At 39.4% G+C, this 16,585-nt stretch overlaps 1 protein-coding gene across 2 annotated transcripts in view; it reads right to left on the reverse strand.

The window, feature by feature from the left end:
- Positions 1-1,394: 1,394 nt before the first annotated feature.
- Positions 1,395-16,585, reverse strand: part of il11ra (interleukin 11 receptor subunit alpha) — a 51,643-nt gene continuing 36,452 nt past the window's right edge. The window contains exons 3-12 of one of the 2 annotated variants that reach the window (XM_071465356.1): positions 15,554-15,620; positions 14,493-14,659; positions 13,660-13,774; positions 13,063-13,226; positions 11,416-11,579; positions 10,410-10,554; positions 9,723-9,818; positions 6,619-6,721; positions 6,386-6,465; positions 1,395-5,766 (exon numbers count right to left, since the gene is read on the reverse strand). In XM_071465356.1, the coding sequence (XP_071321457.1) occupies positions 6,387-6,465; positions 6,619-6,721; positions 9,723-9,818; positions 10,410-10,554; positions 11,416-11,579; positions 13,063-13,226; positions 13,660-13,774; positions 14,493-14,659; positions 15,554-15,620 (1,100 nt within the window). In that variant the 3' untranslated portion in view covers positions 1,395-5,766; position 6,386. The remainder of the gene's footprint in view (positions 5,767-6,385; positions 6,466-6,618; positions 6,722-9,722; positions 9,819-10,409; positions 10,555-11,415; positions 11,580-13,062; positions 13,227-13,659; positions 13,775-14,492; positions 14,660-15,553; positions 15,621-16,585) is intronic. The other variant, XM_071465357.1, reaches the window with a different exon arrangement.

Genomic DNA, 16,585 nt, shown 5'->3' on the forward strand with positions numbered 1-16,585 from the left:
GCTCTCCTGTGATTTCCAAACGTGGACCCTGGATGTGCTAAAGCTGGCATGACAACATGTGCAGTATGGCCAATGGAGCCGGAACACCAAGGCGATGTCAGCCCGGTTGAAGGCTACATGTTGAAAGCCCCTTTCACAAAGAACAAAAGGCAGCTTGAGCATTTGGGATTCATCAGACACTGTCACAATCATCAATGGAAACTCTCTGAAAAGAGAAACTGCTACAAGAAGCAACATGCTTTCGGGGAAAACTTGGGTCAAGTTGTTGAGACTCACAAGCTCCGATCATCTCCATCAATGGCCCCGTTGTTCGGAGTAATTACACTTTTTTTTTTTTTTTTTTGCGCCGTATTTAAAATGTTTCACAAAGCAGACAGTTGACATTTATCACCGAAGTTACAGCCAAGAAAAGACTAAATTGTTCCGTGGGTTTTCGAGCGGGGGCCTTCGACCAGCCGTCTCTCAGAGCGCACAGACCCTGAGAAGCTCGCCGGTCACCTGGCCTGCGCCGTGCTGAGCCGGGGGCGATGCGGCCACACCTGCAGAAAACCCGGACCCCAGACCGGGGGGGTGCAACCGCTCAGTTCGCTTACAGAAACCATCGGCACAAAAGCAGGCTAACTGACCGGCACCAGCGAGACAGCAAAACGCGGACTCCCTACCTTTGAAGAGGTCCTGAAGTCCGATCGTCTGTCTTTTCCTAAATTATTTATATTCCTTTAGTCCATAAGGGTCCACCAATCGAATGCATCCAAGTTTTTTCCAAGTTGTGAATACTGTCGTGTGAAATCCATTGCAGTCCTTTCACTTTGCCATGGGTGCTGTGACCTCTGTCTGCCTGACTGAAGTCTATGCTCTACTGGTTTAAACCCCTGGAGAGAAAAAGGTAAACCCCATAGAACAGCTCTGGCTTTTTTGAGCCTTTGCAATGATTTTTGGTCCCACCTACAAATAAAAATGTGATTGGGTAATTCACCTGCCACTCTAAGCCACTGCTGATTCTGGCCTTCTGTTCTGGTTCTTAAGTCCTAACCAAGGAATGAACGAGCTAAAAAAAAAAAAAAAAGAAAATCTGATCAATAACTCTGTTTTCATGCTTTTAGGACAGGAACCCTGCATTTCTATGGAAGCATAATGCCTCCTTATTTCAGAAAAACAGCAGACTTTTTTTTTTCTCAAGTGAATGCATTATGCTTTCATATATTTCAGAAGCAAACTTGATAGAAGATGAGGCCACAATTAGAATAAGAAACGAATAATTATAAAAATTAAAATTTGAAGAAAATAATTATTAAATAAGAGATTAAATATAACATTTAAAATGCTCAAGTTTGGTTTTCTCTGAAGGCCTGGAAGGCTTGAGGTAGAGAAAAGGACAGTCCAGAAGCTGCAAGTGTGATAAAATAGTATTTATTTCACAGAAACATACAAGGACAGAGAGAAAAAACAGCTTATGGTGATATCTGTCGTACACATAAAGCAAAAAAAAGAAAAAAAAAAAACAACAAAAAAAACTATGTACATCTGAGAATGGATGCCTGAGTGTAATTTGAGTTGTAAGAACTAAAACCAACAGGCTCCATCTGCTATCACATACTGCAGAGGAACATGGACAGACTGAGACGTGCGCCCACAAGAGAAGAGAACAGAGAAAACACCTAAAAGTGAAAGAGAAAGGTTGCGACAGAAAGTTACACACTGTCCAGAAAGAAAACAAATCACTTTGAACCTCAAACGCAGGGTGGAAAATGGTCAGGGATACTGCACAGTCAATGGAACGCATCAAATTCAATGTGATGGATGGTCTGTATAATCTGACTTGAAAATGTACTTACATTCATTTTGTACAAGGATATCTATTGCCAGTTTTCAAATCTGGTATAAAAGAATGAATGAACGCACTTAATTTTGGATTTTAGGTTTTGTTGATAGAATATTTTACAGTATGCAGAATCTTTTGTGTACACTGGCTCTAAAAATTCAGATAATTTATCCTTTTGGAGCTCACACCCATCTGATATATATCAACAAAAATGCTTTAGTTTGGACGAGCACATTTTTCTCCAAAGTAGAGGATCAGCTTTCTGTCAAATGTAATTTAGAAAAAGAAACCGTTCTGCTTTCTTTGTGAGTGTTGCCACAGGAATTCAGGAAGAGCTGCAAGAAAAAAAACTAAAAAAAATAAAAATAATCTGTGGTTCATCTGACTGCAAAGAAATTAATGAAACTGAACGTTGAAAGAAATGCAAGTTGGATGAAGATGAATTCAGTAAACACACTGTCCATACAGTAACCATACAGTAACACAGCTTCATATAACTGGGGAGAAAAGACACAAACACACAACGCTGGGAAGCTTCTCCAGACATGGATTATCCTCAGTCAGTAGTGCCATCTTTCAGTGGGAATCTCCATTCAGTCACTTGAGGATTTTGCATTGAAATGTTATCTTGAATTACTAATTCTACAAAAACCTCAAAGGTGAAAATAATTTGAGGATTCTCTGAACTTTTATGACCATTTGCTCTGATTAGATTCCTTCGAAGCAAATTGTATTATCTTCTATTGTGTCAAATGGATTCAGTATTGGCATACAATATTTAATTTGGAGCATTTAAGGCTAATGCATAGATAAAATCTGTCCACAAACCCAATATCTGCAGGATACTAACAGTATAAAATATAATAAACTGTAAAACTGGTATGAACACAATTAACACAAGACTGAGTTAAACCATGTCTGTGAAACTATCCCAAAGACTGCTTCTTTTTTTTCTCTACATATAAACATCACTTATAACATACATATGTATTTTTTTAAGTGTGATATACAATAATATACAAAAAAGCTTCAACTGGATTCATGCATAATACGTGGAGCTAGCTTGAGAGAACATACAGTCGTCAAACTGGAAAAAGTTCGACTTAGATGCACCTTGTGTTTCTGATACAAACTACACAGTCAGTCAATCAATCGATCAATCAACCGGTTGATAACGACACAGCGTTGGATCAACAGAATAGAACAACCAGACCAACAGAAACAAAGGAAGAATGAAATGTTTTAAAGCGAGCTGCCCTCTCAAGCAGTACAGCCTCTTGCTTCTATTGGTGGCGGAAAGTTCGCCAGGACACAAGGTTTGTAGGTGCAGGTGTTGAAAGCAGAACTAAACCAGATCTACTGTACTGTACTGTACTAGAGGTATTTGGTGCTTTTTCATATAGTTAAGCACTAGCCACCCAGAAATCTTTCATTTTCCATGAGCCGGCAGGTTGTGAGACACAAGTGCAGTGAGCGAGAGTCGCTCCTGTTAAGTCGTCTTCGTGCTCATCTCATGTACACACCCACCAACAAACACGCTCAGATTCAGCTACATAAACTCTACTTTCATGGGATAACTGAGCACTTGGTGAAAACCTGACTGTTAAAACAGGAGTCTTCTGGTTTGTCAGTCATGGAGATAGCGATTTTCTTGCCATGTTAAGTAAAACCAGTACAATCACTAATGTTCAGCTACACTATGCCTACTGTTTCTGTTTCTGATTTGTGTCAATGCCCCACTGTTAATATCCTCCTACACTTCACCATTTCCCTCACAGTATCATCCTACCAAACCTCCTCATCAACATTCATTCTAATATACTGTAGTGTTAGCCTACTGGTGTGTACGTCTCAGTTAGTGAACATATGCTACTGAATGTTTCCATAGTAACCGGCATCCATAAATCATTTTCTGGTGGTGCAGTGATGGTAGCAGTGGTTGTGAGAGCCCACTCACCACGTGAAAAGAGAAATGCACTAATAAACACTATTTGCTCTCAATGACGTTATCATCATATGAAGCACTTCCTACATCCGCTTGCATTTTTCATGAGAGAAATTTCCCCAAAGGACTTTTTAGGTAAAATGATTATTTCTCAATGTACTCTGTGCTTAAAAAGCTTTTAGCAAATGAACCAATGTCCCCTCTTACATTTCTAAATGAACAAGTGCGTTATAATGTATTTCTACCTTTGAATCTACAATCTCTCTTTTTCATTTTGAGCAACACATGTTGTGCAGCTGATTTAAAATCTCAATAGATACAACCTAAAACAAATTCTTGACAAAGGCTAACGTTTGTGACCCTGTGGCCTTACATTAGCTTTAGATAAAAACCTGGCTGACTAACCCTCTAAAAGTTGTGGCCAAGTGCTGAAATCGATCCATTAGTTGATTGTTCAATTATTTAGTTTCATCATCAAGAAAGTGCCAAATATTTGCTAGTTTCATGTTTTTAAGTTGTAAGGAATTGCTGCTTTCCTCCGTTTTGTTTTTTTTTTTTATTTTAAATTTGACAAAACAAACAATGGATTCTGGGAAATTCTGATTCTTTTTTTTTTTTTTTTTTTACATTTTATAGACTAAATGACTATAAAATGAGAAAATATTCCACACATTGATTGATAGCAAAAATATTGGGATTTGATTTAACTTAACTAGGTTTGACTTTTATCCCTGAGTGGGCAGACGTTGTTTAATCTCTTAAAGAAATGCCAACATAGTGTAAAACCATTTTCAAACCTGATTTGAGAGAAGTTATCAGGGGTTCTTTAGAGTCTAAGGTTGAATATCTGTGGTTTAATATTCTCTCACTAACTATGTATCTATGTATTGTCATAATGCTGGTGGTTTGTGATAGGCCCGAATCTCTTTTCTTATCTCTTTCTCTTCATGTGTGTCTTTCTTCACACATACTCAGGAAGAGTGGATGGATGGATAGAAAAGGGCATAATAAAAGAATCAAAATAACACCTGCACTAAAGACATCAGACAAAAACACAAGCATATCATGCAACATAAAATCACTTGTCATAAATGAAATAAAGTCTAAATAACCCAGCCCGCCCACCCTGGACCTTATTCTCTGTGTCCATCCCTCAGGTCAGGAGCCAGTAACAGGTTTGCTTCCTGCCCTTCAGCTGAGACCATAATGCCCGAAGTTGCTGCTTTGGCATCAAACGCACACAGAGAGACTGGCAGAAGTTATGCTTCCTTCACAGCGTTGAGTCAGTCGGTCAGTTGATGTTAATAACGGACACACATGAATCTGTCTCACAATCAAATCTCAAAAACAAAAAAAAGAAAGAAAGTGAGGAGTTCTGGCTGGGAGAAGAGAAGCAAATTGTCCCACAAAAAATCATCTTCTTCCCACAAAAAGAAACCTATGTTCTCCTGTTTGGCAGCTGCACTTCCTGTCATTACTTGTTGCTTAAAATGTCAACAGATAAAAACAATGTCACCCCTCTTCAAAGAGGTGGAGGAGCCAGTCCACCTGAAGCAGCATCGGTAGTGAGTGAACTCAAAGGTCCTGGTGCAGTGTCACTGAGGAGTGAACGGCAGTGAAGCTGCTGAAGTGAAACAGAAACAGAGTAGAGGCTGTTTTCCATGTCCCTCTGGACAGTAGATGGAGTCTGGTGATGCATTCTGGGTAGTGCAGCTAGATGAAACCATTGAATATGTCCAGGAAAATCCTGCATGTGTCATTTTTGCAAAACCTACCCTTCAGTCATCTTTTATATACTGAGCAACTCTACCCTACTCTGCAGTTTGCTGTACGGGTTCGTCCCTGTTGTCCTGGATCCTGGATGGACTCTGACTGATGCATTGTTGTTAATCTAGTTGAATGCGGACAGTCAGCATGCTACATTGGTAAAAGCAGAGGCTGACTCTTGGGAGGAGCCCTAGAACGGGCTGATGATGAGGAGAAGATGCTTGGAATCAACCTGAGGGAAGGGAAGAGAAGAGAAGAGAAGAGAAGAGAAGAGAAGAGAAGAGAAGTGAAGTGAAGTGAAGTGAAGTGAAGTGAGGGGAAAAAAGGGAAGGAGAGTAGAGTGGAGGAAAGTGGAAGAGAAAATGCAACTTTAAAATACATGTATAAATCATAATGTGATTAAGCATTGCCTTGAAAGCACAGATTTAAATAACAGAGCTGCATGAGACATATGCAGGCATACTTACAGGGTTATAATCTGTGTGTCTGTGTGTGTGTGTGTGTGTGTGTGTGTTAAGCTTATAATCACATGTTGGCCGGATATCTGAAGGGTTGTCTGAATGTTGTTTATAGCAGCACTTTGAACCATTTTAGTTCTTACTGAGGCAGAGCTTTGCTATGAGTTTCTCATTGGCTTAGCTCACATACAGTCACATACTGCAAAGCTGAGAGAAGCGACACTTAACCATGTTTTTAATTAGCTTCGCCACACCACTCAGATTTAAAACTATCTGCCAAACAAGCAAAACTAAGAACCACGTTGGGCCGTCAGTGAGAACTCAACATATTCACAACACATGTGCAACCAGAAAAATGTAAAATTTAAAGTACACTTAATGCGTGTGTCTTACTTTAGATTGGCATGGACTTCATCTTGACCATAGAAGTGAGTTCCTGTTTGGTCACGTGACCGCGCCGCCTCTGCCTCACCCTGGAAACATAACACAATAAGTGAAGACCAACAAAATATTTTAAAAAGTCAGGCTTTACCAAAAAAAAAAAAAACTTGCTCAAAGAGAGCGAAAGAGAGATAGACCACACAACTGTGGCTTGTGGATGTGGGATACATGTGTGTGTGTCTTACCACATGACATAGATGAGGGAAGGGACGGTGATGAGGATGACCACGGAGAACAAAACCAGCAGAATCACCAAACCCAAATTACCTTTATCGTCATGTACAGAATCTGGGTGGGAAGAGGGAGGAAGAAAACAACATGGGAGGTCAACAAAAACAAGCAGGATGGATGATACGGAGAAAGAAAGACTTGATCGAGGGCGAAACAGGGAGAGATGGATGATTAAAGACAGATGAAAAGTAAAGTAAATAATGTAAAAGTGTGGTGAAAAAAAAGAGAAGACAAGTTGAAATTCAGAAACAAATATAGCTGAGGAAGGAAGAATGTGGACAAAAAGACAGCTGAATGAAACAGAGTTCAAACGTCTCTGGGTTATTGTGTTGTCATAACTCTAAAATATGCATTTGGTATTTTTACACACATTTTCATCCCCTGTGTTTTCTCTGAGACAAAAAAGGAAAACAAAAAATAGTCCATGTGTGTTTTTGGACTTGATTTCTCTCTGGAGAGAAGTTAAAATTAAAGCTGCGATTACAGTTTTCACACAAACGTGCATTTATCACACTGAGGGCGGTAAACAACTTTCACACACACACAAACAAGGCAACATTGTTTTGAACTGCGAAAGAAAGCAAAGGAAAAGCACAGACACACACTTTGACAATAAAGTGTTCAAAAACATGTTTTTTTGTATTCAGAAGATCCAAAAATGATTTACCAGCACATCTGCAAATGACAAGCACACACAAACAGAAGAAGACATCTGGTTCACAGCAGACCAGCTTAAAGAACTCTGACAGTTATGTTCAGCTCTCTGCTGCCAAAACTGTGTGTATTTGTCTCCTTGTATATATATGCATGTGGGTGTGTGTGCGTGTTTACCAGTGCGTAGTTGTTGTGTGTATCCTGCATGTGTATATTTCAGATGGGCATGTTTGCAACTGCAGGCTGCTTTTTTTTCCTGTGTTTTTGTCCATGTATATGTGAGCTGCTATGTGCTGAACGTGTCATCCGGTGCACATACAAACCTAATACCCTGCAGGTGCAATTTACTGCAATTTGATGTAATTTGGGGAGGAAGCCTGGCACAAGGTACTTGCAGTGTTCTATCCTGAGTATAATAACAGTAAATAATGCCTTCCTAGAGATTATTGCTGCATTAATGACCGATGTGGCTTCTTGTTCCTGCCTAAAACATATGGCAAAAAAAAGACATACTCGTCCTGTTTGATTAGCTATGATTCACAAAGTTCAACTAAGGCTCAAACCTCCTGTCAGCAGATACATATGGGTGACAAATGAAAGGAAAACCCCGCATCAAGTGTCTGGGGCCACTACAAGCACCAAGAACAGCTTCAAGTTTCTTTCTACTAGAGTGAAGAGTTTAGTGATGGATGTTGGAGGATACTGTTTAACACGCTGGTTCATAGGTTAGTATAATATAACAGTTAGTTGAGTTCAGATCTGGTAACTGCAAAGGCCACAGCATATGATTCACAACATGGTCATAGTCAAACCATTTATCACCACTCGTGTTTGGTCTGAAAGCATTTGCATCTGTTAGGTGTCTCCACTCATTTACTCAGATTTCTCCTTTAAAGGAGCTATTAGTAAATTATGCAAGTGCTACATAGCCACTGATAGCTGTTTACTTACCAGTCTTACCAAGAGCTTCAGCCATCATTGCGTTTACAGTACAAGAGGTTATAATGTTCCCTTTGAGCATCACTACTTCTTCAGGGCAGACCTGATGCTACAGTGACTCGGTATCGTAAAGTACTGATACAGTATGACTGGGCTGGGACTAGCCAGCTAGCAGAACTTACAAATAACTCTTTCATTTGTCACCCAACCGTGTCTACTGACATGCTTTAAACAAGCATGAAACCACCTTGTTTCAAAACTGGTTCAACTTGACTGTGTTGATAATTTCACCTCAAAATAAGATAATGGATGTTTTGGTTGTGAATATAATAACAGATGAGTTACTGGGTGACTTTAAGGCATTTATTTTCAGGGACTGGCAGTAGCAGTAGAAAAAGTAGTAGTTGTGGTGGTAGCAATTTAGTGGTGGATGTAATAGACATAGAAGCAATAACATTGGTAATAATTACAGTAATGGAAACTATAGCAATGTAGCGTCTCTACGTTTAGCAGTAGTAGTAGGAAGTGTTATAGTAATGTAGCGGAAGTAGGAGAATTACGTTGTAATGACAGTAATTGTACTTCTATTGAGCTACAACAAAATTTAGGAGCACAACTTAAATCAACAAGAAACACAGCACATTCAGATTGTTTCCATCTCAACTGTATCAATGATAAATGCTTTGGTAATAAATTAGACAATTTACAGAAATAACAATGTGCTGATGCTTTTTTAACAATCCAATGTGACTCTCGACTTTGGTGAATGGCAGCTCTTCCTTCTCGATGTGATAGGCTGTAGTGAATTTTATTGTCACCTCAGTAGATTCCTGCCTTTGAAATGTTGCTGTCAGAGACGCTGCTATTTCATCAGTGCCTCTTCCCTGCATAGTTTATGCTTCACGCTGCTGTTGTGCTTTAGAAGTGTCTCATGTTTAAAGTTTGCGGTCGAGTCAGCAAACTTCGTTTTCCCCAGAAATGCTGTGCCACACCAAGAGCGGTACAGTCAGTACGGTGTTCCTTTCTTTGCAATATCTCAGCCACATAAACTGCGTGAGCCTTTCCAGATGGGAAAAGCAGGTCTTTGCCTTTTTCGGCACAGGATCACCTGCTGATCCCTCATCTGGATTGTCCTCATCAGAAATTTGGGACTGAGGGGTGTGAATGCTGTTTTCTCTTGAAAAATCACTCGTAATAGTTTGCGTGATTGTCAGCAGAGGGCCAAGCGAGAACAAGGGTATTTACTGACTGGACACAGGTATATCATCTACCCACACAGAATTGTCCCCATCCAATGTTGTTATAATGATGAGAGCCTCGTGTTAGTCACTCAGTCACACACACATCAATTCTCACTCCCTCTTTATGTTTTACATGTCTCCAAAAACCTCCAACAGAGCCCTGGGTGTGGCTCCTGAATACAAAGATAATTCAGTTATAACTTGCAGTAACAAATGAGTCTTACTGTGTGATTTTTCAGTCGAGGTTTCAGGCTTTGTGTTGAAGGGAAAGAAATAGTCTGGAAATCTTTCCTCTGGTGGGAGGTCAGGGGTGGTGTAGACTGTAGTACAAACAAACAAACAAACAAACAAACAAACATACAAACACACACACACACACACACACACACACACACACACACACACACACACACACACACACACACACACACAAACTTTTAGGCATTTCTTTAAAGTGAGTAATAACAAATATTCCCAAAGAAAAAAGTTTGTTGTTAAAGGCTGAAAACTACTGCTTATCTGATAGTGCTAGATATAATGTGTGCTTTCTGCCAGAGCCTCAATAAACATATCAACTATGTTGCTAGTGTTTTTTTTTTTTTAGATATATTGCAAAATTATTTATTCCTTATAATTTAGTAATGGCAGCTCTCTGTCGCCAGGAGGCAGTCAGCCTTATCTCATCTGCAGTTAGTCCAAAACGCATCTAAAACTGTCCTATTGCAGGATTCATTAGTTCTCTGAACAATATTCCCGATGTGTTTTTATACTTTTCTTCATAATAATTGATTTTGATAACTTTCATTATGTTTGTGTATTCATGTTATTGTGCTTGTACTTGTCATCTCTCTGTGAAGCACTTATTGACCTGACCAGACTAATCATTCAGAAAACAGCATTTTCTTTCTCACCGTTCCAGGGCTGGACTAGAAACAGGGGACTCCATTCACTCCACTGGCTGTCAGCGTTCACCTCGTCACGGGCTCGGATCTGCACCTGGTGGAGGTGGCCGGCCAGGGCGTCAAATATGACAACTGGACTCTCCTCTGAGTAAATCTGATTGATGGAGAAAGAGACAGCACAAGAAAGTAGCCATAAACAGGAAGAAAAGCTGATCTTGTGATGGTGGTATCACATGAATAAGCTCTGTGGAACTGCATGATCAGCATTTCATTTTTTTTTTTTTTTTTTACTGTTTTTGGCTTTAGTGTGTGTTCTGAGTGACCCACCACACACAACATGTTGAAAGAAGACGTAAATTAGATGACCTGTCATCACTGGGTTCAATAAAAAAAAATTTTAAAAAGTAAAATAAAAATAAACAAGTCAAATAGTTGTCTTTTTCATGCTCTTATTGTCTTTTTATTGACTTAATTTGTTTAAATGACAGTTGGTTGCGCATTACCCCCTCATTATATAACAAAGAAATTCATTTGATATGATAATAATGATTTCAAAACCCACTGTCTGCAGCGACCAAGATGTCTGAAGATAGTTGAGAAATCGACCAAACAAATTACATTTACAGACCTAAGATTTAACAAAACCGCACTTAAAACTTAATGAAAATCCTTCATGATGCACGTGTGGCATGATTTCTGGTGGAGACAAGTTTCTTTTTCCTTTGCTATGTGTAAAAGGAGTCATTTTACCCCACCATTTCTGCTTTAGACCCTTATTTTGATGGGGTTTTTTTTTGTTTGTTTGTTTTTAGTCGTACGTTCTCTAAGGTTGTTTATGTTTGTGTAAGTAAAATGTATATTTTAAAAGTTTAGTTTCAGTTGCTGGTGAAATGTGGGAAACTTGAGTTATATTTTCTTTTATACAACTCATACACAGTTTGATGCAATGCTCCACTTTGACCCAGACTGTGTTTGCATCAACACTGAAATGAAACCTTTGGCCTTGTTCACTAACCTCTGACCAGTATATAGAGCCCTCTGGCCTGTATCTGATCTGAAACACCAGGGGAAAAGCATCATGCAGCGGCCAGGAGGTGGGAAACTTCCATGAGACGATGAGCCTCTTTGGATAACCTTCTTGTTCTTTTACCAACACTGCCTCTGGAGGGTTTGGTTTCACTGCAGAGAAAGATGGACAGAAAGAAAGAAAAGCTGATTTAGCCACAATTAATGAAAAGACAAGACAACACAATTTAGAAATAAAAACATGTCAAGTACAGGAGGGCAGACTGCAACAAAGCAAACAGAAAAACCCGCTGTGATGATGATTCAAAAAGAAAAGAAGAGAAATAAGAAAACCAATTCCTGCACCACTTTGCTGTTCGTAGACCTACTCATTAATTCTGTATTTCATTAAACTTTTTAAGCATATTCACACCACTGTGTCAATAATAACTCAGAGGCTGAGAAAACATCCAGTGGGCACATTAGCCACTGTGCAGACAGTCTCAGGACACTGTGAATGGCTCCGGTAGAGAGCAATAACAGTGTGTCATGCAGACAGAGAAGCAGCAAAACAAGATAACTGAGGTGATTATTAGAGGACCGAACGGGCACAGTCACAACAGCAGTCTGGAAAAATTACACAGGATGTCTGAGTGTGAGTGTTGTGCTCATGTACAGGTGTACCTTATGTAAGTACATTTACATACATATTGTTCTTAACTTTTACTTTACTTGTGTAATTCCATTTTATGGTACTCCACCTTATGTTGGAGGCAAATACTGGACTTTTCACTCCCTCAATAAATTATGTATTATCTTAGATTAAGATATCCAGTAGTAATTAGCACCATCTTTGCTGCCAAGTTGAATTTTGAATGCAAAACTTTTCTTTGCATTGAGTATTTCTACACAGTGTTATTGATACTTTTACTTAAGGAAAACATCAGAGCACTTCTCCACTTACGAAACACAAGTTGTTATATTAAACCTGGATATGTCAAAAGTTGCGCTTAAGAAATTATCTAATAAATGCATGTACATGTAAAAATATGTGTGCATATAGGAATTTAGTAACGGTAAACACCTTATATTTAGCATCTATAAGATCATGAATGCCACTGTCTATTGAATGCATATTTATCATAGAAGCAGAGAAGAGATTTCTGCTACTTCAGCCACTTCCAAGGTGCATGAAGAAGTCTGAAGCGGTTAAAACTCCACCAACACTTGTAGTGTGAAGAACAGCTTCACTGTCTGCATGTCTACCTGTTATTATACTACAAGTGTGTCTATTGCTTTCAGGCAAAAGAAGGAGGGGAGACAAGGTATGAGCTATCCAAGAATGAAACGCGTACTACTGAAGTGGCACCATTTGTACAAGCTATTCTAAATGAATGTGATGTTACAACTGGAAAAAGTAATAGAGGGGAATAGAGGGGCCAACAATTTTGCCAGCCAATCACAATTTTTGAGTTTGAGTAGAGCTGGATGTGGAGCAGTGGAAACAAGAACAAACAGTAAAAATCACCAACCTTTGGAGGAAAATCACTACTGTGCTTCACAGACATACAACAGTCAAACCACTCTGACAGAAAAACTAGAAAATCAATTTTAATCACCCCATTCCCATGCGTGTGTGTGTTTCACATGATCTTACATAGCTCATGTAACTTAAACCGGACATAGGTTGTCTCAAACCCCAGGGGATTGGTCTCAGTGATTCTAAGGGTATGGATGGTTTGCCAGAAGGCAGGGTGATCTACATCACAATGCTTGCGGATGACATCCAGGACACATGGCCTCCACTCCTCACCAGTGCCCCTTGAAAAGAAGACAAAAAATTTTCAAGTATTACGTTTTTCTGTTGCGTAAAATACAACATAAGTGCATGTCACAAAGTGTAAAAACTGGTATAACCCAGTGGTCACCAGAGCTGAATGCTGAAGCCAATACTTGAGTTGCTGTAGCTGACACTTTTATCACCCCCCCCCACTTCCAATAGAGAACAAGACAGAAAGAGTGTGAGAACCACTGCTGTAATGTGTTAAGGTTATAAGTTTCCACTAAGTACCATATGTCATGTTAGAGGAAGGAGGGCAAAGTAAAGAGAGGAAGCAGAGAAGGCTCGCACTGTACACACTGCCATCAAATTGTAACCCTGCCTGTGCCACATGCACTATATTTAGTGTCTTCATATCCCATTCTGACTGTGACCTTGGGCGTTGCTGTTTCTGTTGCAGTATCTGGCTCTTACCTGAAGGAGGCATTGTACTGGGCTGGCAGGAAGGTCTTTACAGATTCCACCCAAGAGCAGCGAACATGAGTGTGATTGGGCACTTGACAGGAAATGCTCAGCAGCCCAGGGGGATCTGGGGAACGGAAGGCAGAGTTCACTTTCAGGACAGAGAGGTAGTTAGGTTGTTTTTTTTAAGAGCCTTTTAAGTTTCTTTGTGTTGTCCTTGAGTCTAAAACGAATACCTCTGTACCGTATTGTCTTTATCATGCATCTAAATATTTTAGAAGCCTTGCCAGAACCATGGAAAACTCCCTATTCCTCCAAAGGAAGTCCGCTTAGGGAGCCGCTTCCTGTTTGAGACATTTACAGGAAGTGAGGGGCTTTGTCTATGTGACGGCAGATAAGATCGGTTTACTCTTGGGACCTGTAACATGTTGTGATTATCACTGTTGTAACAAGATGTCTTCTTATAGCCAGAGGGGCAGCATAAATTAACTGCTGAGAAAATAATTCATAAAAAAGTTAGAGAGAAATAAACAGAAAGTCAGAAATATCTTGACCCAAAGTCAAGAGAGCGATAAGAATGTCTGAGTGGGAGAAAGAGAAACAGAAACTTCATTTATGCTTTTATGCTGAATTATCCAAGGAATGAAGTGAACTGGGAGGGACTGGGGACTGTCTCTGACTACAGGGGCAAAAACACAGAGGAAACAGGCCTCTCTCTGCTGCAGAGAGTCTTTTTTTTAAAAACTGCAATCACAGCAAAAGACTAAATGAACGACTGAGCTGTTAAAGTGTAATAATTTCTAAACTAGGCGCTGTGAGCATGAACAAGTCATGACAACACTTACGACCCAGCCTGAGTTTGACGGAGTGGAGGAGCAGCCCGCGGTTATCGTAGCAGCTGTAGATGCCCTGTGCTGAGTGGTCGACGTGCAGCAGGACCAAGGCTCCGTCTGATGTTACTTTGTGCCATGGCAACGCTGAGCTGTGGTTGAGATGCCAGACCACGGGTATCCTGGATGGGAACAAGTAAGACTTTAGCTATTCTGCCTAAACTAGAACTTAACTCTTTAAGGACACAATCATAGGTATCAAATACCTAAACCTGCATCTAGCGTCGACAAATCCCCTGAAGAGACCACAACCCTACAGTGTGTTGGCAGAACAGCAACGCACTTCTAATAGTAGCAAATATTCAAAAGTGATCTTATGGGTGTAACCCCTTAGGTTTGTCCTTTCATGGGATTTGTTGACAATATAGTTCAATGTTATGTTTTGTTTACTTAAAGCTGCATGATTTTTTTCCTTTAGTCAATAAGTTTACCTTTGTTTGGCATAAATTATTATTAGAGGTTTCTCCCTCTCTGTTGTGTCAAATAATCTAGGATTTTTTGCATCTGTTTAGTTGAACCCTTTGTATCATGATAACTTATCTTCTGTTACCTTGTAAACATACAACATGTTGATTGTCAGACCTTTTTCAAAGTTTTTATGTTTTGTTTTGTTTTTGTTTTTTATTTTGTTCAAGATTTTCTACATTTTCCCAGGATGTCTTGAAAAAGGCAAATAGAAATAGGTATAATTTTGTATATGAATAGCAGGATGGTTAATTAAGCTGTTAATGTTGAACACCACTTGAGCACTACTGTGCCCACTATCTTAAAATGTAATTTATCTTGTGGCTTCACTGAATTTTACTTCTGTAGGTGTAAAAACTGATCTTACTGCACTTTCTATGACCCTTGAATGTAATAATTTTACTGTAGTACTTATACTGATACTTTAGATCACTGAAAATAAATACACACATATCTTTTTGGCATAGATTTGTCATTAGAACAATAAATAAATGAATAAATATATAAATAAATAATAATTAAAAAAATGGGCAATAGTTTTCTTTACTTACCTGACTTGTGACTTCCCACATGCCAGTGTCACATTTGACTCCAAGCGCCCATACTGCACGCCTGACACTGCCAACACAGAAACCACTTAAAATATTCAAGCATGTTGTTGTCTGGCCTACAGTATCGGCACACTAAACAGTCTGGCATACTGTGTGTCTGCATTGTCTGTATTAATGTGATTTAAGTGCTACCATTTACTTTAGAGTTGACAGTATCACAATAACATGACCATACAAGGTTAGAGATCCAGCAGACACTTGGCTGAAGAGGCTTTGGCACACAGTATAAAGCTGCTGCGGTGTGTTTTATTTTTCTGAAAGTTTATTATTAAAGCTATTACAATAAAATTACTGTGTATTAGCAAATCCTCTTTGAGACCTTTGATGAGAGACAAAAACACTTAAAGATTTTAAGAAGATACAAATAGAGTCTACTCCTAAAATCATTTAGAAACATTTTTGAAGTCAACATTGAGAAAAAGAGCCCTTGTAATGGGAAAAGAGCATTAGTGTCACTGATCCCACTGAGAATCAACACCCGTATTTGTCAGTTTGCAAAACTTTGAGCTGATCTCAGCTCGTTGTCTTAGTTTGTCTGCCCACAAAATAGGTTCACTGGCTACAGAAGATTCAACACCGTGTTGTGCTCCCAGCCCTTCCTTCACAAAGACACAAACTAAACAAGTGACTGCAGTGCTATGGATTTTGAAACACCAACAAGTCACACTAAGTAAAACGGTGTAGCTTGTGATCAAACTAGCCATATTCATGCAGAAACAGGGCACACTTCTCAACCACATTTGGAGTGACCTTTGAAATTAGACGTCTTTTTACTCATTTCTGCCCCAAAGCACTTCTGTTGGTATCTAGCCATGTAAATAGCTTCAGTTTTATCTGTTGAGGTTTTGAGATATCCATCTCTGAGATTTCTGTTTCCACCCTTAAACGATGGAGCTGAAATGAGCTTTAAGCGGCACAAATACAACCTGTGCCCCCAGAACACCAGTCAGGACACCTTCCAGACATTGTTAC

The sequence above is a fragment of the Trachinotus anak genome, unplaced genomic scaffold (assembly GCF_046630095.1).
Source record: "Trachinotus anak isolate AG129_WGS33_773 ecotype Australia unplaced genomic scaffold, CSIRO_AGI_Tana_v1 ptg000028l, whole genome shotgun sequence".
NCBI classification, from domain to species: domain Eukaryota; kingdom Metazoa; phylum Chordata; class Actinopteri; order Carangiformes; family Carangidae; genus Trachinotus; species Trachinotus anak.